This window comes from Apium graveolens, chromosome 11, assembly GCF_009905375.1.
Source record: "Apium graveolens cultivar Ventura chromosome 11, ASM990537v1, whole genome shotgun sequence".
NCBI classification, from domain to species: Eukaryota; Viridiplantae; Streptophyta; class Magnoliopsida; order Apiales; family Apiaceae; genus Apium; species Apium graveolens.
Genome location: NC_133657.1, coordinates 186153598 through 186179787, shown reverse-complemented (window position 1 = coordinate 186179787; position 26190 = coordinate 186153598). Strand labels below are relative to the sequence as shown.

The window sequence follows — 26190 nt, the reverse complement described above, 5'->3', positions numbered from 1 at the left end:
ATTTTCTAAGCCCAAGTATGTTCTAACAAAAAAGTAAAAACACAAACGGAGCTTCCTTGATTTCCATTACAGAATGCAGCGACTATTGTTAAATAATAATTTTAGATCTGTGTTTACATCTACAGCCGGAAAAGGTTAGTTTCGATGTTCAGTTGACAAAATCGTAAGGATTGAAATAATTGAGGCCTATTTTATGTGAAAAATTGTCAGCAGACTTTTAAAGTTGAAACCGTGAAAGAAAGTTTATAGTATTAAAAGGTCAGTGACAGCGCCACTTGTTTTTCGAAACAATTACCGGTAATTTATTGTTGTCTTCAGTTCAGCTCCCGCCAGGGGTGCTAGGTTAACGAGACTTGTAATCTTAAATTTTAAGTGATAACGTTTGAATTAGTAATTTTATGGTGCAAAATGAAAATTACATTTTATTTTTATTGGTAAATTAAATTCAACATAATTTTAAATTCTAAGTGCCGATCTTTGAATTAATAATTTTGTGATATAAAATGTGAGTCGCATTTTTTTTTATGAGAAAGTCGAACCCACCGTAATACTTGAGTTTCCATATTATTCGCATTCTGTTCACTTTTATTCACATGCTCTTCATTAAGTAATGATGCATTCAAACAAATCATGAAATGCGCAGAAAATTAAAACCATAACATTCATTTTTGAAATGGAAGAAGGTTCATGCGACCTCAACAAATGAGTATTTAAATATTAAAATAAAATTTATGTTTCCAAATAAATAATATAACAATTTATTAAATATAATTAATTAATTTTAGATAGATTATCAAAAATACTAATATTTTTAAGATTTTATTATTTTCTGAAAATATTTGTAAAAATACGATTCAATCAGATATGCAAATATTTGAGATTAGAATCTCATTTTTATTGAGATGTCGTTCTCTTTTTTATTTCAATTTCAGAATTTTTTTTGTTTATATTCAAAATTGCGTGGGTTGCGGAAACTCGTCGAGTCTGGTCTTAGTCAGATCGAATTGCAAAATTTTTTACCAAAAATTAAATTGAATAATAATATTTTCCAAATTAAAAAAATTACAATTTTTTTTAAAAATGAAAATACTTTACATAAATATTTTTAGACTCGGATATTTTAGCCGAACCACTACTGTATATCTTCATCACATATGCTAAAAAAGATTCCATATTTAAAAAACATTATAACCCCCCTTGTTTATTTTAATCAAGCATACACACCACCAAATTTCTGTCCAAAAACACACACTCTCTCTCAAACTCATCTCTCTCTCTCTCTACTCTGATCACCAAAAATGCATTCTCATCACTTACTTCTCGAAGAGCCTATTCGCATGGCCTCGATTCTCGAGCCTTCAAAGCCTGTAAGTACACAATCATCCTCTACTCCATCTCTTTGTTTACTATGCTAATTAAGATCTTCAATTTATTCAACTTACTTTGACTTTAATTGACTTGATTTCAATATTAATTATCTCATTATGTTTAATACTGTCTTTAAATCATTATTTGTAGAATTTTTTTCCTGCTATGTCAAAGATCGTTGGAACACTCGGCCCTAAGTCTCGATCGGTTGATGTAATTTCTGGTTGCTTAAATGCTGGAATGTCTGGTACTGTTTGATTACACTCTCGTTTCAATTATATTTGTTTGCCGCTTATGATTGAAGCTTATTGTCTCGAGTCGTAATTGCGAGTTTACAGAATTAGAGAATATGTTTTTTTTTCTACTGACATGTGATTTGATGGTGCTCTATGTGTGTGTTTTACTGTATTCAGTTTCTAGAGGTTTGGATCGAGCTAATGTATTGTCTCGAGTCATGGTTGCGAGTTATAGTTGCTCGTGTTTATGGAATTAGAAACACGTTTATCTGTGATATGTTGCTTGTTTGACTTGTATTTTAGTGATGCTAGGTGTGTGAATATATGTATTGTAGATTACTACTGTATTGAGTGGTTTAATTCCGGATCAAGTAAACATACTGTGATAAGACGTAGTTCTCTCAATTACGGAATTATCCCACATTACATATATATGTAGACATATAAGTATTATAGATTACAACTGTATCGTGGTGTTAAAATTATGAATCATGCCAGCATATTGTCGGATCATACAGTGAGTCTCTTGTGTATGGATTTCGAAACACTTTTCCGTTCGGTACTTTGTTATACTTTCTTATTATGTGTTAGACTTGTGATTTTGCGGACCATCATGTATATATGTGTTTGTTCATATCTGTATAAATGTATTTAATTGTTTACTACTCTTGAATCTTTTAAGTCATGCAGTAAGTCTTTCGTTCACGAAATTGAAAACACATTTTTTGTAATTATGTTGTATCTTTGACTTGTGATATGATAGCATGCCGTGCGCGTAAGGGTAATGTAGATTCTACTGTATTGAGTATTTAAAGTATGGATTAACCAAGCATAGTGTCTTTATCCGTACAGTACCTCTCTTACGGAATTAGAAACACATTTCTTGAAACAGTACTTAAATTTTATTTTCTTTATTTATTGCTTGTTACATTTATTTGCTTGTTACTTTTGTCATGCTGTCTTTGTATGTGTGTGTGTGTGTTACATAAACTACTAATGTACAATTGGGTTGTCAAGAAGTATAGATCAGGCAAGCATATTGTCTCAAGGCATACCTCTCTCATTACGGAATTAGAAACACTTTAGTTTTGTCCATAAATTATTATCTGACATGAGTTATGTCAAATTAATTTTTGTGGTCTCTATTTTTAATAAAATAGTAAAGTATGTATTTAAAGTACCTTTCGGCTAGTTTCCAGTTTTGACTCTCGGTCCTTTAACACTGAAAAGTATAAGACAAAGAGAAGGTCGTGTTTAATGAGATGGTCACGGGTTCGAAACTTGAAAACAACCTTTTTATAAATTGGCAGAAAAAGTGGTTAATTGATTGTCTGACACAAGAAAAATCCATAGGGATATCAAATTTGGAACACTTTAAAATTTGGAAAATATAAGCTTACCAAATATAACCAAAATTTATTGCATTGATCAGAAAGTTACAAAAAGGTAGATGCATAGGCCTAATTTTGGAGGAACTTAACAAGTGCCTTAGTGGGCTCAACGTTTCATGATTGTTTCATCTTTACCTTAATGGAGTTCGTATATTAGTATGATTGGTATTCTTTTTTCTAAGCAGCAGAATATATCCTTGTCACAAATGAGTTGAAATATAAGTATCTTAGTTTCATATTTTGTTCTTTTGTTGATTCAACTACTTATTTTTCCTTGTAGTTGCACGATTTGATTTTTCATGGGGTGACAATGAGTTCCACCAAGAAACATTAGAAAACCTGAAGTCTGCAATTAAGAGTACAAAGAAGCTGTGTGCTGTAAGTTTATAGTATTTTCTTCCACTTGCATACATTATTAAATATCATGAACTGTACTTGTACTAAAGTTACTCTTTTAAGCGTGGTTTAGGGGTTAATATTTTTATGTGACTTCTTATCATTCAAGGTTATGCTAGACACTGTTGGTCCTGAATTGCAAGTTGTCAATAAAACGGAGCATCCCATTTCTCTCCAGGCAGATTCCTTAGTGGTACTAACACCTGACGAGGACAAGGATGCTACTCCAAATCTGTTGCCAATTAATTTCCATGGGTTATCAAAGGTTGAACTTTTCTGTCTAATATATTATTCTGGTTAGTTCTTGATTAATTTAATTTTTCATTAATTGCATCATGCATACACTCGTCTAGAAAAATGAAATATGATTTAGGACGTGAATGTGGAACATAACCCGTGATTATTTACAATGAGCATTTGTTGGAGGGGTAAAAAAATCAGCATTGCTTTCCCATAAAGAACGATGTTGGTTTACGTAAAACATGACATTTAGCAAAATAAATTTGACAAGATTTTCCTAACAAAATTGCTTCTAGAGAAAGATATATAGAATTTGCGGTGTCAAAACATAGAAGTGCTTTCAAACAAATGCATAGTACGTCTGCCATGTATAATTTCATATGTTCACAACAATTTTAATGGATATAGTTATTAACTTGTGTTATTCCATAGCTGTTTAATATTATCAACTCCCAGATCCCCTTGAGATAATTATAAGGTACAGGGCATTGTACTTGATAGAGTAGAATAACTGTTTTCCAGGTCAGTTTTTATTCAGAGAAAACTTTGAGTGATAACTCATTGTATAACCAACATAAATGAACCCAATAATAGTCGGCGCTAGGTCGTGGGTTGGACCTGTTTGTCAAAAACCTTTTTAAAATTCAATCAAACTCGAAGATATAAGTCTTGAGTATTCAACAAGTGGCCTTTGACCTGAATGGTCGTCAGCATGTATAGTACCTATGTTATTTGCATTTGATTTTGCATTGCCTGTGTGCATCAATGTGTTCGTCTTTTCACTCTTATAAATGACAAAATTAAAATGAAATGTTATGGACTGAAATATTATGGACCAATATTAATATCTATATAATATGATGCTTGCACTAATATAAATACAATACTTATCCTTGCAGGCAGTTAAACCAGGTGATACTATCTTCATTGGCCAATACTTGTTCACAGGAAGTGAGACGACTTCGGTTTGGCTAGAGGTAAGCAGATGTCTGGAATCAACTTACACAAATATTTGTCATGTAAGAATTCTCTGTTGAAGATGTTGGGACTGTGAATGTGAAGGGTAATAAAACAGAGGCATCTGGTTCGATCAGATCAGCCAGTCTGTATCTTTCTATGTATTCACAAGTGGATGAGTATATAGAAGGACTATAATATTGTGTCCAGGCACAGGCAATTCAAAGTTTATTATGAATATAATGGCAGAGGCAAAGGGCTGGCCTCAACGTATCACGTTAGTGTTATTATATTTCTATTGTTATTATATTTCAATAAATCTATTATTATTATATAAAAAACGAAACATTGAAAGTTTTGATACGTTTTTGGTACACGCTTAATTTACTGAATTACCCTTATTTTACTTAAAAAATTTATTAGCCTTAGTAATCGAATTATGATAGAAAAAGAAATAAAAATCCTTTTCAATTATAATACGTAACCTTTTTTATTTCTCTTAATTAAAACACTTCTCTAAATATCACAAACAAGTTTATTTAATAAAATAGAATAATAATATTAAAACTACTAATAAATAATAAATTATCATTTTCAGCTACTTAATTATTTATTTTATTTGATTATCATTTTACTTAAAGACTTTGTCAAGCACTTTGACTTTAGCAATCCATAAATTCTAAACTACTTTACAAGAATAACTTAGCATCATCATCATTTTTCCTCGACAACAACAACAATCTCGCCCGCAAAGGTTGGCTCAGTTGGTTAAAGAGGGGATAATTATTCTCTTGGTCACAGGTTCGAATCTCACGGGAGGAGAATTTATGATTATGGCTCATGAGCCAAGCATGTCGCTTAAATGCAGTTTACCTTGGTTCACGTACGATGAAGAAAAAAAAGAAAAACAACAACAATCTCATCTCATCGTTTAATACATGCAAAAACCCTCTGTTCTTAAAATAATGCAAAAGTCAAAACCATCTGCACCTTAACTACTGTCACATATATATTTTATACACGGGTCCACAATAAAAAATATTTGTTTTATATAATTTTTATTAACGACAAATATATTTAAAGTAAGCATTATCTTACAATTCAATTACATAAACAAAATAAAAAAAATTATTTAATTTTTTAAGTCGAATTATTATCTATTTATATTATTGTATTAAATACAAAATTTTACGATCTTTCCTTCAATTACATAATTGCCCTTTCTAAAAAAATTAAAATTTTACTCAATTGCCTTTACTTAATTACTCCCTTTGCCCCTCCCAATTGTTATCGTTCCTAAAAGAGTGTCCGACACACATTTTAAGATGAATAAAAAGTATAGTTTTATAATTTTTTTTTAAAAATTTATTTTTTTGAATAAAAGTTAAACATTCTATTTTTATTCAGAAAAAGAATTTTTTTTAAAAAAGTTATAGAACTATACTTTATATTCATCTTAAAATGTGTGCCGGACACTCTTTCAGAAACGATAACAATTGGTCGGGACAAAGAGGGTAACATCTAACCAATTACCTTTTATAAGTAAAATATGTTGCTTTTTTTTATTTTAACCAACTAAAACAACTCTTTCTCTACAAATATTTGAGACAATTCTTTTTAATCTATAACTTTTTTTAAGTAAAACATGTTATCTTTTTATTTTCTTCAAATAAAACAAATCTTTCTCAAAAAATATGATGGACAATTCTTTTTAATATATGTTGATTATCTATATATCTATCAATCTATCTATCTATCAATCAATACTATTATATTAAATACGACACAATGAAAATTTGGTTGGTAGTCGGTTTGGTCACCGTAATTATAATAATATTTAAATTAAAACACTCTCACAAATAGATAAATATTCATAATATAATTATAATATGTCTAATGGTTTTTGTTAAAACAAAATAATATATAAAATTCACCCGGCTGGGCTAAACAAAATTATACTATTGATCCAATTTTAAATAAAAAATTAAAAAACTACATATAGTTAACTGGATTTGAATAACTGGGCTAAAATAAAATAATAAATATTATTAATCCCGCTAAAAATATTATATTATTGGACCAGATTATAACAAAATAAAAATTTGAAAGGAAATTTGTGGGATTGATATAATGGCATTAAACTACTGGCCGGGCTAAACAAAATTATCTATTGATCCAATTTTAAATAAAAAAATTAAAAAAACTACATATAGTTAGTTGGATTTGAAAAATCGGGCTAAAATAAATTAATAAATATTATTGATCCCGATATAAATATTATATTATTGAAACGGATTATAACAAAATAAAAATTTGAAAAGAAATTTGTGGGGTCGATATAATGTCATCAAACTAAAATAAAATAATGCATATTATCCATTCGGTCTAAAATAAAATTAAACAAAATAGTAAGTATAATTAGCTGGATTTGGTTGATATAACAGCCTCAAGCTAACAAATTTTTTTTGCCATTCACACATAAAATTTTACCATTGATTCGGGTTTAAACATATTAAACTAACATAAATCTGAATATAGTTAGTTGAATTTGGTCGGTTAACAGACTAGTGACAATTCATATACTATTGATCTCAGCTAAAATTTACCTTTTAATTAAATATAATAATCTTTCGTAAACACACCTATAAATATCAATAAAAATATAAATTTCAATCATTACATTATTTTTTAAAACTGTAGTATAACTAACTTATACACCTATGTGTATATTAATAAGTATTATCAAATCATATTATTAAAATTTCAAATAAATAAGTTTCATAACTTAAAACTTTTACTTCAAATTAAATTCAAAAAATTTATGTAGTATTAAAAATAATGCACGGGTTTTAGGCTAGTTTATAATAATAAATGATCTCAAGAAATATAGAATTTACAATAAGAAGTCTTGAGGCATGCATAGTTGTGGCTGCAATGCCTAGTTTTTGTTGGTATTGACCTAAGAAGAAAGCGTCTTATACTAAGTTTTAAGCTCATTAAATTTTGGTTTAATGTTCATGACTTCATCTTGAGCTTTTTGTGATGCAGGTTACGGAGGTGAAAGGAGAGGATGTAGTTTGTTTGATTAAGAATTCAGCCACTTTGTCTGGGTCATTGTACACTTTACATGTCTCGCAGATCCGTATTGATTTGCCCACTCTTACTGATAAAGACAAGGAGGTAAATTGTTACATATTGTGTTACATCTCTAAACTCGTGGTAGCGATTAATACATCTTTTAGATATTATACTGGGAATGCTAGAAGATATTATATAATTGGCTATCTTGTGTTTTTTTATTTATATGCTAATAAATTTTCTAACTTTGTTTTGTAACTCTGTTCATGTACTTTGGTAGTGGCTGACTTACCTATTTTCATTTCTCATTTTTGTTTGTTTAGACATGTTATCTCTCTCTTTTTTTCCTTTTTTTTGTCAAGACGTGTTATCTTAATCTGCTACAAGTTGGTTACATCATAATGCTCTTTTTTTTAAACACGGATAAGTCCCATGCTAGACAGTTAGTTGTCTTTGAAGACATGCTAATTTTTTTTCATAACCTAACATTTTTTTCTATTATTAATTTATTGATGATGACATTAGGCTATAAGCACATGGGGTGTTCGAAACAATATAGACTTCCTTTCACTGTCATATACCAGACATGCAGAAGATGTTCGCCATGTAAGACTACTCTCAATAGTTGTTTTTGTCCAGAATTTGTTGGTACCTCTAGTAATAAAGTGTTATGTTTGCTTTCATTCTTCACTTTTCAAATTATATATGGTGGCTTATTGAGCGTTAATTAGTGTTTTCAGTTTCTTTTTACCTCATTTAATCTATTAATGATCTTAGTTGCTGTATTACAGGCTCGCGATTATCTTTCTAAGCTGGGCGACCTCAGTCAAACTCAAATTTTTGCTAAGATTGAGAATGTAGAGGTATAATGGCCAGTCTGTTCTTAAATTAGGTTGACCTTGTATTCCTTGTAGATCTGCACTTGAACCTGCACAAATCTCCCCCTACTTTTCTTGCAGGGCTTGAACCACTTTGATGAAATTCTACAAGAAGCAGACGGCATCATCCTATCACGAGGAAATCTCGGGATAGATCTCCCACCAGAGAAAGTGAGCTTTCAGTTACATGCATCATTCAAAACTCAAAGTATAGGCTATATTGTTGATTTAATAATTGCCGTTGATTTTCAGGTATTCTTATTCCAGAAAGCCGCCGTTTACAAATGTAACATGGCTGGAAAGCCTGCAGTGGTTACTCGTGTGGTTGATAGTATGACAGACAACTTAAGGCCCACTCGTGCCGAAGCCACTGATGTTGCGAATGCTATATTAGATGGTAATTTACAGTGATCTGTTACTTTTTCTGTAGTAGGTAGTGCTTTATTAAGTATATTGTCCCCTGAGTTGTACTTTTGGTCCATGTCTGTATCCTTGACTTGTAGCAGTACTACTTTTATCTAACTGTTATTTGTTAAATACCAGCAGCGCGCTTTACTATGCATACATGACCTTACTATTTGTGGTATTCTAATATTATACGTGTTTGTGAGTGTATATTTATATATTTATTTCTGTACTTGCTCAGGTAGTGATGCAATACTTCTTGGAGCTGAGACCTTGCGGGGTTTATATCCTGTAGAAACGATTTCGATTGTTGGGAAAATATGTGCTGAGGTAGGTTCTTAAAAAAATTACTCTATCCTGAAATAGTGTAATTTGCTTGAGAAGTGTCACTATAAACTGAAAAAATACTATTATTTTTAAACAATTGTTTCTGTTGTGGGTGAAGTGGCAATGAATAGCTGATTAGCTCTATGCTTTAATCATAGGCAGAGATACTTCCTGTATATTATATATGCGAATGTGACAAGAGTTTGGAGCTGTGCTTGCAGTTATCCAGTTTAAAAGAATATATATGTTCTCCTTATGATGTGTTAATGTTTATCTTCTGAATAATGTTATGTAGGATACCTCTGAAAAGGGGTGAAAACAAGTGATAAAACCTATCCCCTAGGAGAATTAGTGGAGTCACAAATAAATTCTCATATTTATCCAATAATTGTCAATTTTGTGTTCGTCGTCTATCAAATGATGAGGGATTAGAAGAGTGTGTGTAGATATACTATCACTTGAAGTCCAAATAATTTCCTTATTAAATAATTAATTAAAGGAAAGAAATCATTCTATTGTTTCACTTCTATAATCTATAAAAAAATGTATTACCTATATCTTATAATTGTGACCATATATATATTTCTCGGCGGTCAGTCGGTGTATATGATTTAGATGGTCAAAGTTGATGAAGAACTTGTTACTCAAAATGATTTTCCGATTCTTTAAATACTTGACGAGGTAACCTTGATCAATTATAATTAATTATATTTTTTAAATGATTATCTTTAATTCCTAAATAATAATGTATGATGTGAACAAATTAATTTATTAATGGCTTGTTCCGCATCATTGCGTTTCCTTTGAAGAATAACTCGATTGAGAGTTTTACAGTGAAGAAGAACTTATAATCCAGATTCCAGGCGCTGAACATGAACCTATATATCATATGCATTCAGAAAAACATTTTGGAGTAGTGGTCTTTTTGACATCTTCAAGGAGAGGCTTACAATCATTGATATCTTGTGCCTCATTAACCTGTACCCCGTCAAGTATTTGAAGAGTCGAAAAATCATTTTGAGTAACAAGTTCTTCATTAAATTGAACATCTAAATCATATGTAAAAGTTCTCTCACAAGTAACTATATTTGGAGTGTACTTGTCACGTAACTCTTCAAAAGACTTTACTAGGTTCATCTTGGTTTTTTGGTACTCATCACTCATCACAAAATTCTTCACGCTGTATTTTGATTCTTCGTTATATCTATATATCAACGGTTGCCCAATAATCAAAATCATGTGAATAACATCGTTAAGGCATACTTTTGAGATCGAGAAGTAGTACCTGAAGGTTCAAAAATTTGAACTATAACTTTAAGGATTGTTGAATATATATGAGAAGATGTTTCGTTTGAGGCTAAACGACAAAGATTCCTACAGCAGATCGTACTTCTGTCTATATTAGGTTTTGATTCCTCGCGAATTTGAGGAACAGGTGAGGCTAGAAATTGAGTAGGAAAAATAATTAGGTTACATGGAAAGGTATCTTGATATAGTTAAAACAAGTATAAAACCCAACTCCACATCAGTGGAGTCACAAATAAATCCTTATATTTATTCAAATTATCAATTCATAATATTCATCATCTACCCTCTGTCTAACAATAATAGAATTAATACAGATACCCTATTATTTGGAAGCCATTAATTTCCCAACTTACTAGCATAACTAGTTAAGGGAAACAAATCGTTTCATTATTTTCGTATTATACTTGATAATTTTCCTAATATTATACTTAGATAATATAACTAACTTTGCTAATCAGTTGCAATTTTTTTATTACTGATTAACAATGTATAAACAAATCAATTTTTTATTCCTTGATACGCATAACTTCTCGATGTCCTTGCTTCTCCTAAATCATTGATACTTCTCTATCTAAGATCCTAAGGTAAAGTCCGCATGTTATACTTGTTCATTATGAATGATGTCTGCAGGCTGAAAAGGTTTACAATCAAGATTTGTATTTTAAGAAGACTGTCAAATATGTTGGAGAACCTATGTCACATCTGGAATCTATTGCTTCCTCTGCGGTATTTTGATTTGAATAATTTGAAAATATCTGTCAAATTAGTAATTTTAATTGCTCAGCTGTCAAGACCCTTTGCGAAACAGTCATGTTGGTAACTTAACAAGATTTCCTGCTTTTATAGGTCCGGGCCGCCATTAAGGTAAAAGCATCAGTTATCATATGCTTCACTTCATCAGGACGAGCTGCAAGGTCTGTTAATTATCTCTCCTTTATTCTTTCACCAGTTTAAAGTTAATTTTTGGTGTTTAATCTGCGGTTTTGTAATTCAAATTAATTTAATGAGATATCATGATTTTTAACTGCATAACACACACACACATATTTATATATTTGGGTTGAACTTTTCAATATTTGTTCAGTCGTGTATACTGCCTTGAACTCATTCGAATTAGTGCAGATTGATTGCAAAGTACAGGCCTACAATGCCTGTCATATCTGTAGTTGTTCCCCGATTGAAGACAAATCAACTTCGCTGGACATTTACCGGTGCTTTTGAGGTATGTTACAAGTTTAGGTATATTATAAGTTGCTTACCTGTTAAAGAGAAATTAATCGGCGCAAATATTAAGCATATAAATAGTACCAGTGACAAGTTTTTGAAAAAATTACCTTAGCATCTAACGAGATGACGTATATACCATATTCCAGTAGGGGTCCCCTTTCTACTTTGGGTTTTAAATATTTTGTCTGTGATTGTAATTTTCCAACCTTTCGAAATTGTCAACACTCTAAACTAATGCTTGACTAAATTGGATATACAGTCGGTTCATTTATTTAATTTTATAGTATGCAGCTAATTTTTTTAGGTATGGGGATGTGTCCTTCAAATTATCAAATCATGTCCTTCTCGACATATTATTTATTTCTTTCTCATTTGTTACCTGATGGCTTGCTATATCAAATCATGACATTCTCAACATATAATATATTTCTTTCTCATTTGTTGTTACCTGATGGCCTGCTTACGTGCATTGTTCGTCCAGATACTAATTAATAACTTTTTCTTTTTGGATGTTGAGCAGGCAAGACAATCTCTTATAGTCAGAGGCCTCTTCCCCCTTCTTGCAGATCCTCGACATCCTGTAAGATCTAGGGACTGATGCAGTTGTGTTCTTTGATTATGATACTGTTTCAGTTTATGTGTTGATCTATGAGTATAACCCTGTATTATGTAGCATAAATACTGACAAGAAAACTTATAGACACCTGAAAAGATGACATAGAAAAGTATATAGATGAATACAGATTTTATTTTCAACAAGTGGTTATATATCAGAGCATGAAGAATCTTGCTAGCTTCACATAAGATCCCCCCTTCCGGAGTCTCCTAAGCCACCTTCATTCGCACACCCATCTGTTTTAAGCTCTCCCAAAAAAGATAAAATCAACAACCATGGTAGTACCATATCAAACTGGTGACTGGTATCAGTCCCTCTCACACTCACAAAACATGGGAGAGTAAAAAGTTAAGGGTCTTTAACAATCGATAAAAAGGTAAAAGCCAATTCACACTAGATACACCAAGCTAATGGCTAAAAGAGAAAATAGCTAGTTGAAGAATAGGGTCCAAAGACTTCTTGAAACAGATACAAGTACTCTTTGGATTCATAAGTGACCTGGTTAAGCAAAACCAAACTGGCCACATGTGGAAGATTGTCAAGCAAAACCAAACTGGCCACGTGAAAGATTACAAGTGATCCTGTCTTGTATAGGAAGCCTGATACAAGTTGAGTCCTTGAAGTTGCTTTTTGCTTCTTGTATCCGTCTTTTTGTGTTTCAAGCAAAATCTTGTACAACTTTTTATATAAGCCATTGTTACTATCATGGAGATTTGGAATTCCGTATGATCTTGGAGCAAGTCCAAGAGTATCCTAACACGTTCCTTAAAAATATTATAAAAAATATGACTCTTAGTAACTTAAGATACTATTTTGTATGTCAACTCCAACAATACTCCTTAAATCTGTTACTCCTGATCCATTAAATAAGGCGTTTGACTTTTTTCACGTACTTCCAAGGACCTTGAAAATATAGTTAATATTTATATTTTTGAATAAAATAACATGTATATTTTCATTTAGTAAAAGGAAAATTAGAAAGTATATTTTCTTATTATGCATTCAAAGCACATTGAAATGTGTGCAAAAAGACGAATGCCTCCTTACCGGAGGGAGTACTATCTATCTTGTATTTGTTGGGCATCAAACTTGTGGCTCGCAAGGAGGGATATTTTGAGCTGTTTCTTTATAATTTTGAGCAAGGTCAATTAGAAGATATTCAAATACTTATGCACACATTTGGCTCTGTGGCCCAAACCCCCGACCTTTGGTTTTTTTACAAGGTTGAAGATGCATGATGCTAAGTTCTCTTTAGTCTATCACTGGTCAATCAGTTAGTTTGATAAGCTTATGTCTCCTCTCTTTGGAGGAAGAGAAGATATATGATATAAGTTTCTTCCTCCCCAGTTTAAGGTATACAATTTTATGTAGGAGTATAGTGTATACAATTTTATATATGCTGTCTTGTATGAGTTGGTACTGTGGAGCAAATATAGTGTTCTCCCCGAAGTGAACATTAGAAAGTCTTTTTGTAACTTCTTAATACTTGAATGTTACTTCCAGGTTATGCTTTGTTGGTTTTTTGGATAAAAAGAATTTAAGAAAAAATGGTAGAACAACGGTGACATATATATACATGAGCCTATATTTAGAATAGCAGTGAAAAAATTATATTCAGGAGCCTAATTTATTATCCTAATTATTTGAAATGCCGGTACCTATCCTACTAACCAATAACTAGCAATATAGATATTTTAGGAACAATTCAATATTAAATCAAATCAACTTTGAATTATCCTCCGGACCTCCACACGCTCCTCTTGTGTGATACTTGGAGAAATTCACAGATGCTGGCCTGTATAACGGTATAGATGGAGAATTTAGTTTGGGAGAGCTAGTTAGTTTTTGCAGGGTAGTACATGGTAATTAAATAAAAATCTCAATGTAATAAATCACCATATTACTGTGCTTCCTTTTTTTTGCTAGTTACCGTGCTTCCTTTTGCCCGTGCTCTAAATCAAATCCTTATGTATTATAAAGAAGAAATTCTCTTTTCGCAGGCTGAGTCAACAGGTGCTACTAATGAATCCATTTTGAAGGTTGCTTTGGATCATGGAAAGGCCTTTGGCATTGTAAAGCCTCATGACCGAGTTGTCGTGTGTCAAAAAGTTGGGGATGATGCTGTTGTGAAGATCATTGAACTTGAAGATTAAGACTTGATACCTATGGTCTGTTAATAATCTCACAAGACACCACTTTTCTACTTTTAACTTGTTTCTGAACAATAAGTCTAATGTTAGCTTCAGGCACGTGTATGATAACATTTGCGGGAAAGGGCAGCCTTAGATATTTGTTGTTTTGCATCACAAAAACTGTGCATTATGGTTATGAAATTCAGAATTAGCTTGAAATAAACTCTTCTGAATGGCCCGTTCACTTTAGATGTAAGATAGCATCTGCTGATTCGCAGTGTCAGCCTGATTAATTAGTTAAAAGGTTAATTGCCTCTTGTTGCCTCACATTCTTAATATATTTATAGTGGCGGTGCTCATGTGGTTTTGCAGGTAATTGTGAAGCTGGAAGTTGTTTAGACTTTTTTTTTCGTTTGTGAACTGTGTTAATAATTTGCTGCCTGCCCATTTATACGGGTTTCAGCAAAAGGTATGACTAGCGGACTAGTAATTCACGGTAGAACGTAATGCTGGTTATGCTATTAGATTTTTGGTGTTGCAGATCTACTTGTAAAGAATATTGGCATAGAGGAAAAAATTGTAATAGCTTAAAAGGGAAAATATAAAGAATATCCGAGCACTTTTAGAAACAAATAGAAGTTCATACGACCCCAAAGCGAAGGGGTAATTAGTACAAGTAATAGGGATGTCTCTATTCATTTAAGCAGCATAACTCTCTATCAGAAGCAACCAAATTTTCTTATGAAAATAAGGGGATGCCACTGCGATAAAATAATTTGACGAAAGTATATAGAAGAAGTTTCAGAAGAGGCAAGAGAAAAAAGGTGAAATGGTATATGTACCAAAATGGTTCTCAGTTTACTGTAGTCTTAAACGATTGCAACATTTATAAATGTAGAGGACTTGTCTGCATTCATAGCTGAAACTATTATACCGTGTAACGTATTGTAGTTCTCACAAAGAATATGTTTACAACCCCTAAAGATATATTTACAACTTACGTGATACGTGGTATATTACAACAAATGAATGATACAATAATTTAGCATCTTGTTTTAAAAATGATAAACAAGATGTTTTACATCAAATAAAAGAAAACAATCCTCCAAGTTTTGCTTTGTCTTCCTAGTCGAATTTATAGAGCTTCTGAAAAACGTAATTCTGGAGGGCCAGGACCTAGTATTCCCTTTTGTTCGGTTATCTTTCCCAGTGAAACTGTTGTCTCTGGTTGTAAATAAATATCTTCTTCTCTAAATATAGTGGTCTGCCACTCTCCCTGCAAACACAAGAAGAAAGAATTAAAGCTGGTCTAAATATAGTTGCCTGCCAGTCTCCCTGCAAACATCTGAAGAAAGAATTGGAGCTAGTCTAAATATAGATGGCTGCCAGTCTCTTCATAAACACCAGAAGAAAAAATTGCACCTAGGCAGTTAAGAATACGGTAAAAAAACAGTAAAACCACTCTATATAATACCCCCACAACCAAAGAATTTCATCAAGTAATGGTGGTTACTAACTAATTGAGGTAATAAAATCATTATATCCATTACAACCGCAACCTGCAATATGCATTATTATTGAGGTTATTTTCCAACTGAGTATAGTTTATCGAGGTTTTAATGTAAGTTGCCCACATTGATGAGAGTTTCACTGCATTGTAATGATTCCATTCAATAAAAGTCACAGAGTTACAATGTAAAACTTTGGTTCAATGTCCATAACACTGCCATGTTTAATAGGCTATCCATGCAACAGCAGTAATTTTACTGTGCAGAGGGCCATAAATCAAGTACTTCTAAACAGGGTAGTTTCATATCAGTTGTGGATTTCCTTTAACATGCTCTGTTTATAAGCTCCATATCTGCTGTGGTATCCCTCAAGACATGCTGTTTTGTGTTCTTACTGGGTTCAGCAAAAAGTGCGGCCCCATTGAACGTTCCCCACTTTGGACCTCTGTTTTCCCATGTTGACATTGATCTTTTAGGGTGATGCAACTTCCACCGATAATATATGGAGATTGTATATTGTTTAACTTAATGAATTTAAACAAGTGAATGATACCAATGAAATTAAAGTAACAAAGATTCAAAAGAAAAATTTCCAGCTGTGAAAATATTGATTAACAGAAAAGCAAAATGATAGAGTGCATCAATTCATAACAAACATAGTGATCAGAAGCCAACTCAGGTTTAATGTTCCGGAAAGGAAGACAAACTTTTTCTACGAACATGTCACCAGTTTGGCCGACTATAACTTTTAAAGTTCTGCCAACTTAATTAGTTAGAGTACAAGGCTACAAGCTTATAACCCGTGCAATGCACATTTAATTTTAATACTGTTTGTATTAAATTTTTACGATAATTAAATATGTTAAAACAGAATTTAAAATAGTTAAATGTTAAAAAAAATTACATAATTATATGTGTTTCAATCAGAATAGGTCAGTTATTATAGATTTTAAATTAGGAAAAATCTGTAAAAAATTAAAATCAGTTGGCTTTAAAGATGTGTTATATTTTATTTTGGGCACAAGTAGCAAAAATCTCTTCTATATATAATAGGAGAACAAGGAGATAATTAGTGAGATTAAAAAGTCTCATTGAAAAGACTAAACTACCCATGTTTTTAATTTTTATATAAAAGATGTGCTTTGTGGGAATCGAACTCGAGATATTTCATTAACCTATACAACCTCATACCACTACACCATACTATCACTATCACATGTGTTTTTTATCATACACATAATATGTAAGTGTGCTAAAGCTAAATGAAATTTTATTTAACTTTAAAGATATTTACTTGAATTTTGCAAAAAAATAATAGTTACTTAAATATTTGTACAGTCAATTTTAAAGAATTAAATTCCGGATACAGAATTAGACATAGTACATAAATGAATTATTATCTTATTTATTAATCTTTTTTTTTAGTTTGAAAATGTATCGTATATATTTTTAACATATTTTATTATTATAAAAAGTAATTAAAATGTACATATATAACTTTTATGTTTAAAGAAAATATTGAAAATAGAATCGCAAATATATAAATAATCTATAATGGTATTACATATTTAGATGAGTTCGAATTATAATGAGTCAAAGCATTTTATTTTATTTCGAATTTGAAATCAGAACTTGGCCAATTCTTCAAAAAATACTCGAAATTTGACTACATGACCCGGCCGAAAAACATCGTCACATTCTACCTTTAGTAAATTTAAATTACAAGTTCGACGAGAATATCTTACCAATAATGTGAAATGTTTTAATATCTTATATTAATATAAATTAATGTATTTGAGGTGTTTATAAGATCAAGTCAATTGATTATTTATATTAAAATTACTAACTTCACTAGTAGCGCATTATTATTTTTGGGACTTGTCCCGATTTTAAAAATATTCGAAATTTGATATGAGATCTCACAAGATTTTTTAAAACTACAATGATATATTAAATCGATTTATTTTTCATTTTTCACTTTAAAAAACTAGCTTTTTAAAAAAAATTCTTCTAGATAAATAATATTCATTGATCAAGATAATATTGTACAAATATTTTGGATTATTTTTATATTTTGAATTATTCAAATAAAAGTTATATCTATGCTATATTGTAACATTTGATTCAATGCATTTTATACTATTTAAAAAATATATATTGTTCAATAATCCGAATGAATTAACCAGTTCAACTGATATTTATAACACTTTATCAAATTGAAAAATATTTAGTTTAGGAGAATAGTGTACAATATTATCAAATTATTATATGAAAAAATATTAGAGTAGTAATGAAGGAACTTAAAACGGTTTAAATAACGATATAATTATAATTTTTCCTTCGAATCCTTGAAAAAAATCATGAATATCAATAATAAGTCTTTATAATATATAATTTATTTTTATGTTACAACCATGATTGATACTCAGTTGCGTAAAAACTAGATATAGATTGTTTGTCAGTAATAATATGAATACCTTATATAAATTATTGTAATTTATTTATTACATAATTTTAATTTTTGAATAATTATAAATGCATGTTATTCAAGTAATCATTTATCTCACTAGATGTTAATAGTAATTATACATGTACATAAATCAGATATTTAGCATATAAATAATTGAAACAATCGTAATTTACTAAGAAATGTAAGATGCGACAATTTACATGCTGACACACACATATAACTTAATGTTACTTTGGTAACCGTAGTGTAAATATAAAAAACTAACATTTTTTCATGCATACATACGTTGAATTTCAAAAACTAACATTTTTCATTAAAATCAACTTTAAAATTAACAATAGTTTAAATTTTACATTATTGTATATAATGATTGCAAGTCATCCTGACTTCAATTATGTATTTTTTATCTTCTTAAATTGAGTAAGTTAATTGTAAAATAGTAGTGAACTCAGTAAAAATATAGACCAGTACATATAGTTTATGTAAATAAAATTCAAAATTTTTGGTTAACTCTGTATTCAACATATATGTTATTTATTAACTTTTTATTTATAAACATACTAACGGCATTCTATAGATTAAGATTAAGTATAATCGTTTTCTTTTAAACGTACACTGACTACCCTATTTATATTCATTCATTAAATACAAATTATACAATACAAACAAGAATATATATATACATATATATATATTGCATAATGAGTTATATTTGAAATGTTGTAAAATTTGGTATTGTCTTTTATGAAAATAATACACATTGATAAATAATCAACTTGTATTTGATATACGTTAGACATTATACAACATTTACAAATAAGAAACCAATTGAGAACATTATAATTGCATGATTCATAAAAAAATTCTAGAAAATGACCCGTGCCTCGCACGGGTTATTATGCTAGTTAAGTAATAAAGCCAGGAACAGAACATTTAATGTTTCGGCTTTAATAATATAGCATAGATTTGCTAAAAGTAAAATTCAGAAAGTATCGCCATTCGCCAAAAAAATAATGAACAGTTTAGTTCAGCCCGCTCAACGCAAAATATTTGAAGTGCAGGGTCTGTCTTGTAAACAGGGTTAATAACATCTAGTAAGTACTCATCTTGCTTGTTAAACATTAACCCATATTTTGTCATGTCTTTTTAAGTGAATTTACTGATTAAGTGCTGAAGATAGGCTTCTCTAAGAAACTAGGTTGACTTTTACATATATTTCCTACTACTATAAAAACTTGCCTCATCGAGGTTTTGGTTTGTATCGTTCAGCAACGGGGTCATGAGTGGAGGGGCAATATCTGGGTCGGGCTTTTGGAATATAAATGTGGTGTATAGACCTGCAAAAGGAGATACTCAATGAATGTAACCAGCATGAGAGAAGCCTAGAGAATATGCCACAAAAAAAGGGCAATAAAATATTATTTTCTACCTAAAATATCATAAGATCTTGCTAGAAGTCTTCCCCGAGAATCAACAAGATTATGACCACCATCAAGCAGCATACCTGCAAATTGTGCTCTTTGGGAGCGAAATAGATTTGTAAAGGAGTCAGCCTTGCTTGAATGAAAATATAATATCAACATTCTTATGCAAAATCTTGTAACTTCCGTGACATAGGCCTGAAACCTAAAAACAACAAATTCAGCCTGAAAGGCTAAATAGATACAACTGAAGAGAATTGAAAATCAGGATACATCCATTTAAAGAAAAAATAAATAACCTGTTATCATCATAAAACTCTGTCAGATTCTGTATCTCCACATACTCCAGACCTGCTTCCCTGGCCAACCTATGATTGCACAAAATCGTTAAGTATTAAGAACCTGTGAACAGTCCGAATGAGCATGGGAAAATATTTATACATATATGACTTCTCACACACTTTTATCACCTTCTGCTGCATCATTTATTTTACATTCTTTTTGGAACCAATATCAGAGAGAAAAAAGAAAATAATTCTCAACATTATAACAGAGATTTTAGGCAACAGAAATTTTGAAACATCATGCCAGCAGCAGGTCTTTAGACACTTGGCAAGGGCTGATTAGCTAATAGTAGAGTCAAGTAAAAAAGCAAAGTTTCTTTTCCAAATCTTCATCCATTTCTTCTTCTACCACTAGTTGCACATCTATACTTCTTCCTTTGTTGTTTGCTTTTCCTATACAAACTACAAACATTTTTATATGGACTTAAATCTTCTAAAATCTTCAGCCTACATGCAATCACCCAAATACACATTTTAGTTAGCTCGATAAAGAAACGATGAACAAACAAAAGCAGGATCAAGCATCACATCTCAGATGCACCGTTTTCCTGCAAACTCCGCAACAATGCATACTTAATGCCTTCAAAGTCTTATATCACATGCGGCATCTGTATTCTACTGTATTTATATCTCTAGGCTTGCTTTAGCTTCTATCCTAATTTACATTCCAGCAGAATTGACAGACTTTGTTACTTCATGAAAAAATAAAATATATATATATATACTGCTGTTTTTTTAAATACTGAACTATAGTACTATCAATGTTCTGTTACGATGCATAGTTGATAACCTGAAATAAAGGATCCAGTTCAAAATGTTCCTCCCAAAGATTCATCTGAAATAAAGGATTTCCAGTAAACAATTTAAGATTACAAAAATTAACCTCGATAAATGAATACCCGTGCAAGCGGGAAATATTATCAAATTATCGAGGTTGCAAATACATTGTCTCCATTATGTTAGGACTGAGAGAAAATATTAATTAATCAAATTATAGTAGTACCATTTTCACTATTGAAGTCGTTAAACCAGGAAAGAGTATTAAGTGGAAGAACACACAAGTCAAAGAGTAACACGGAGATATTCAAAGAATTACAACTACAATGGAGCAAGCCTAATTACCATCTGTCTTCCAATAAGTTTATATGATGAATTATGTAGCGAATTCTGATACTATGTTCAGTTTGTATGCCTAAGAAAACAAGTAGGGAACAATCCAAAGGGTGTAGCATCCTTTAAAAAGTTCAGAGAAAAGTTCAGAGAAAATATTTATGAACTCTACGGATCAGGGTTAGAATGAAGCAAATGGTGGTCTGCTGAGAACTTTAATGAGAATGAGAAAAGCATCAGTGAAACAACTAAACATCAGTCAAGATTCCAATTACCAAATAGTACAATAGAAATATAAAGTAAACAGTCTACATTTGCATTAATAACAGTAAAATATGAAGAAAAAAAGTATTACAAATTTTAAAAAGATAGAGGTTAAAATTCCACCAAGATAGAATCTAGGTTAAAATTGAATAGTTACACTTGGTTAATTTCACGGATCATGTATAAAGTACTACAGTTACTCAAAAAGAAAAATCACCTTATCAAGCTTGGGAAATGAACCAAACAGTGGTTTTCAGCAGAGGTGTCATTTGCAAATTTGAACTGGTACTTTTTCCCAAAAAAAGGAAACCTGTGAAAATGATTGCACATACAATTCAGACATATAAGGGAAAAAGTGAGAGATATCCATAATCAATCATGTTAACAAACTCGTATACTTTTCCTCCTCGACTTCGAAAGTGATCATGTAGTTCTCAGTTCTGATGCAGTTGGGAACAATACTGGGCTTCATACCGCTGCTTTTGTTATGGTATGCTTCCACATTTTTCTGGTACTTTGCCCTGCAATAGCACAATTGGACATAAATTAATGAACCAAAAGGTGACTACAAATGTTTAGGGGATCATTAGACATTAGTTAGTAATTTTTTGAATTTCCTATTGGGCTACATTTTTGGGCCAATTAGTGTTTACGACTTTGATACCGTTAACACACTTATAAAACCTACTGTTGCCTTTTGGATACCTGTTTCGAACTGCAAAAGTTAGATACTTAGAGGAATGCATATTTAAGATTAAGAACTTAAAATTTTTTGTCAGATGTTGTGTTGAAAGACCGAGTGTCAACCTGGTTGTAAAAATATGTTTAGAGCTATTATTTGATTTAAACGCTGAACCCAGACGATTTTGAAATGAATTTGGATCAATTCACTTCAGTTTATTCAGACTCTTCCAAACTTAAGTAGGTTGTATGTTTTATTTCAAAATATACTTGATCCACTTAGTCTATTTATATATTAATTATAAATGTTCGGGTACATGGACCTAAATGTTTTATAAATTGAAGCTAATTCATAAGAGTTCAGGTCATCAATCGGCTAGGTTGGACTAACAAGTTTTTATGGCACCTGAACTTGATATAACTTCACATGCTGGCTTATGCTAAATTTTTTATTATAAACAAATTTGCATCAATATATTTTTTCTAGCTAAATATTTACATACCGTTTCCAGAGTGATGAAGTCATGCAATATTATGATGCACATTTTCTTCTCGAGATTATAGTGTTTAATGGTTTAATAAAGGATGACGAGTTTACAGTAAAAGATAAACAAGTAGTGACAACTGACAGGACATACCATATAGTAGATGAATCAGGAGTAATACCAAAAAAGTAACCTCCTGGCTTTAGTAAGGCCGCCACGTTATGTAGAAGTGTTCTGACTCTCTCCTCATTGTCAAAACAAAACTGCAGGAAGGCAAAGAAGTTCCACTTAGTGATTTTGACAGAAATAAAGTTTAATAATGAACCTGTCACCTGTGTAAGCAAAGAAACCCTAAATTATGAATCAAGAAGTCTCAACCTGCAGATGTTGCATGCAGCAAACCACGTCTGCCATATTGTCCTCCAAGCCTAATTCAACTTTTTCCTGCAGGAGATCTCGTATTAAGAATAAAACTTCATAAAAATATCTTCTCAGTAATTTTATTCACAGGGTGACCTTTTTCTTCCTCTTGATAGACAAATAATTCAAAAGAAGCGCCATTAAAAAGGGAATCTGTTACGAAAATAGTATCCACATATACCCTGCTTCCCTACATTCGTACCCACTTAATATTCGACCAATAAGATATAGGCATTCTAAACTGACAGAACTCTCGAAAGCCAGTACGATGAGGAGCGAGAGTGGAAGGAAGAAAAAAGCAGTGTAAACTCAAGTGAAGTATGAGGAATATAAAAATTAACAATAATACATATATAAGATACACAATTACACATATTTACGAAATCAAATATATAAATGTAAAGCGATAAAGGGACTGACAACGCAAATACACAATTTATACACATTTACAAAACTAAAGCATATAAATGTGAAGAGAAGATAGAGGGACTAACAACAGAGGGATCAAGGTCGAAGAACTGAAAAGTGTAACTCTTGCCCTTGTTCTCCCAGTCTTGTCGAATTTCGTTAACCTCCGATGAGTCCACGTCTATATCAACATCAACATTTCACATTACGAAAAAAATCTGAACAATTAAAAAAATGAGAAAAACACAGTAGAATTAATTAATTAATTGTGTAGAATTTGAATACCGATGCCAATGTAATGACCAATTAGGGCTTCATCCCACTTGTCTTCATCAGCTACTCTTCCACAATACAAATCACATACCTACATACACAACATTTTCTATCTATTAATAACAGAGAGAAATACGAGAGCGAGAGAGATAAGAGAGAGAGAGAGAGAAGAGAGATAAGAGAGAGAGAGAAGAGAGATACGAGAGAGAGAGAGAAGAGAGAGATACGAGAAAGGAGGGAGAGAGAGAGAGAGGGAGGGGGAGAGAGAGAGATGAGGGAGGGAGGGAGAGAGGGAGGGAGCGAGGGAGAGAGAGAGAGAGAGAGAGAGAGAGAGAGAGAGAGAGAGAGAGAGAGAGAGAGAGAGAGAGAGAGAGAGAGAGAGAGGAGAGAGAGAGAGAGAGAGAGAGAGAGAGAGAGAGAGAGAGCGCGAGAGAGATATTTACAGTAGCGTAGGGAGAGACGAAGATGTTGATAAGAGCAGTTTTAACGAGCTGAAACAAACGGTGGTGAGAGGACTCAGACTGTTTCTGAGTCATCGGAATTATTCCACTAGTCAGCACTCCCCTAGCCTAAAACCCCCCACTGTTTCGTCTGTGAATATATCAGATTTTCAGGGCGGTCCTTTCCAGCCCAATTACTGAGTGGAACTGGAAAGTAATATCGGCCCGCCACAATTTAATAAAAAAATTAAAAATTTGATACCCGTTTTATATTATTTAAAAACGTAATTTTGTGTTCGGGTTTCAATAAATGTAAAAAAAATAAAAATTTTATTGAATTTAAAAAAAAAAAATGAATCACAGTTTAATTTGTGTTTTTCATAAAAAAATCCGTTTGCAATCATAAGGGTGTGCAAGGATATATAATTTACTTATTTCGTGCCCAGCAAAGCAATTAGCAGTGACATGTATTCTATAGTTTGAGATTTGGGTGATCAAATCCGACAATATGATACACAACCTAAAATCGACTCAAAAAAATATGAAATAGGGTCGAATTTTTTACTATCGGCTGGGTAAAATTTTATCCGAAAAAATCAGATCATTTTTGGCTTGACCCGAAATACTCGAACATGACCTATTTATTTAAATAATAAAATATATATTATATGTACATGTCTGATTATATTTTATAATTTTTTTATAACATTGTGTTTTGTTACATTTCTTATATCTATGATAAATTTGGATAACATTTTATTATTATGAGAATGTTGCAAATTAAAACATGTTAACTTTATTTTTATTAATTTATTCTAAATTTCGGGTCATTTTTATTTATTTTGAGTCATGTACCCGTTTAATTCGCGTCAAACAGGTCAGTTTCATGTAATTCGAGTGTCTATCAACTTGTCAAGTTGGATTCGTGTCACAATTTTTGTACCCGTTTCGATTCGGGATCAGGTTAGACTAAAAAAGTCTAATATATTTAAATTTGACACGAACTCGACCCATGATCCAGAATTTATACTCATAGGTTGAGATAGGCATGATCGTGCACTCAATATACATTTCACTTAGTTTAAATTTTATTCACGGAAACATGTTCTTGTGTTCATATTCAATAAAGGCAATTTATAATTTCAAAGTAGAAGATTTTAATGTTTTTACAACGCAGAGAAGTATTGTATTGGTTAAAATTAGAATCTGGACCGAGGTCTTTTCCTTTATACAAAGTAAAGGGTTAAAGGCTCGAATAAGTATAAAAATCTTTATTAAAATTTTGGGTCTAAATAAAATATTTTTTTAATTTTTGGTATGGGAGGATATAAGTGGGGGGTTTTATCGTAGGTAGCCCGCAGCTGCTACCCTTCGGGTGCGCACTAGGTAAAACCTACGGGCTCACGCAATATCCAGAATTTCTACTCATAGGTTGAGATAGGCGTGATCGTGCACTCAATATACATTTCACTTAGTTTAAATTTTATCATTGGAAACATGTTCTTTTGTTCATATTCAATAGAGGCAATTTATAATTTCAAAGTAGGAGATTTTAATGTTTTTACAACGCAGAGAAGCATTGTATTGGTTAAAATTAGAATCTGGACCGAGGTCTTTTCCCTTATACAAAGTAAAGGGTTAAAGGCTCAAATAAGTATAAAATCTTTATTAAAATTTTGGGTCTAAATAAAATATTTTTTTAATTTTTGGTATGGGAGGATATAAGTGGGGGGTTTATCGTAGGTAACCTGCAGCCGCTACCCTTCGGGTGCGCACTGGGTAAAACCTACGGGCTCACGCAATAGCC

General features: G+C 31.5%; 2 protein-coding genes across 3 annotated transcripts; one reads left to right on the top strand and one right to left on the bottom strand.

The window, feature by feature from the left end:
* Nucleotides 1–1194: 1194 nt before the first annotated feature.
* Nucleotides 1195–14873, top strand: LOC141698356 (pyruvate kinase 1, cytosolic-like). Its single transcript, XM_074503044.1, has 16 exons — nt 1195–1367; nt 1519–1615; nt 3276–3373; nt 3501–3656; nt 4531–4608; nt 7637–7768; nt 8192–8272; nt 8458–8529; nt 8626–8715; nt 8797–8941; nt 9191–9279; nt 11215–11310; nt 11431–11498; nt 11707–11806; nt 12332–12391; nt 14428–14873. Exons 1-16 carry the CDS (start codon nt 1299–1301, stop codon nt 14578–14580), a joined length of 1584 nt encoding a protein of 527 aa, XP_074359145.1. The 5' UTR covers nt 1195–1298; the 3' UTR covers nt 14581–14873.
* A 579-nt stretch (nt 14874–15452) lies between these two features.
* LOC141698357 (mRNA cap guanine-N(7) methyltransferase 2) lies at nt 15453–24586 on the bottom strand. Of its 2 annotated transcripts, none has more exons than XM_074503045.1 (11): nt 24387–24583; nt 23956–24034; nt 23757–23851; nt 23221–23286; nt 22996–23105; nt 22075–22197; nt 21894–21986; nt 20258–20326; nt 19967–20055; nt 19773–19874; nt 15453–15831 (listed from the first exon to the last, which is right to left on the bottom strand). In XM_074503045.1, exons 1-11 carry the CDS (start codon nt 24477–24479, stop codon nt 15695–15697), a joined length of 1056 nt encoding a protein of 351 aa, XP_074359146.1. In that variant the 5' UTR covers nt 24480–24583; the 3' UTR covers nt 15453–15694. The 2 variants fall into 2 exon arrangements, with proteins under 2 accessions (XP_074359146.1, XP_074359148.1); XM_074503047.1 differs by lacking the exon at nt 15453–15831 and adding an exon at nt 15876–16512 and having other exon boundaries at nt 19777–19874; nt 24387–24586.
* Between the last annotated feature and the right edge of the window lie 1604 nt (nt 24587–26190).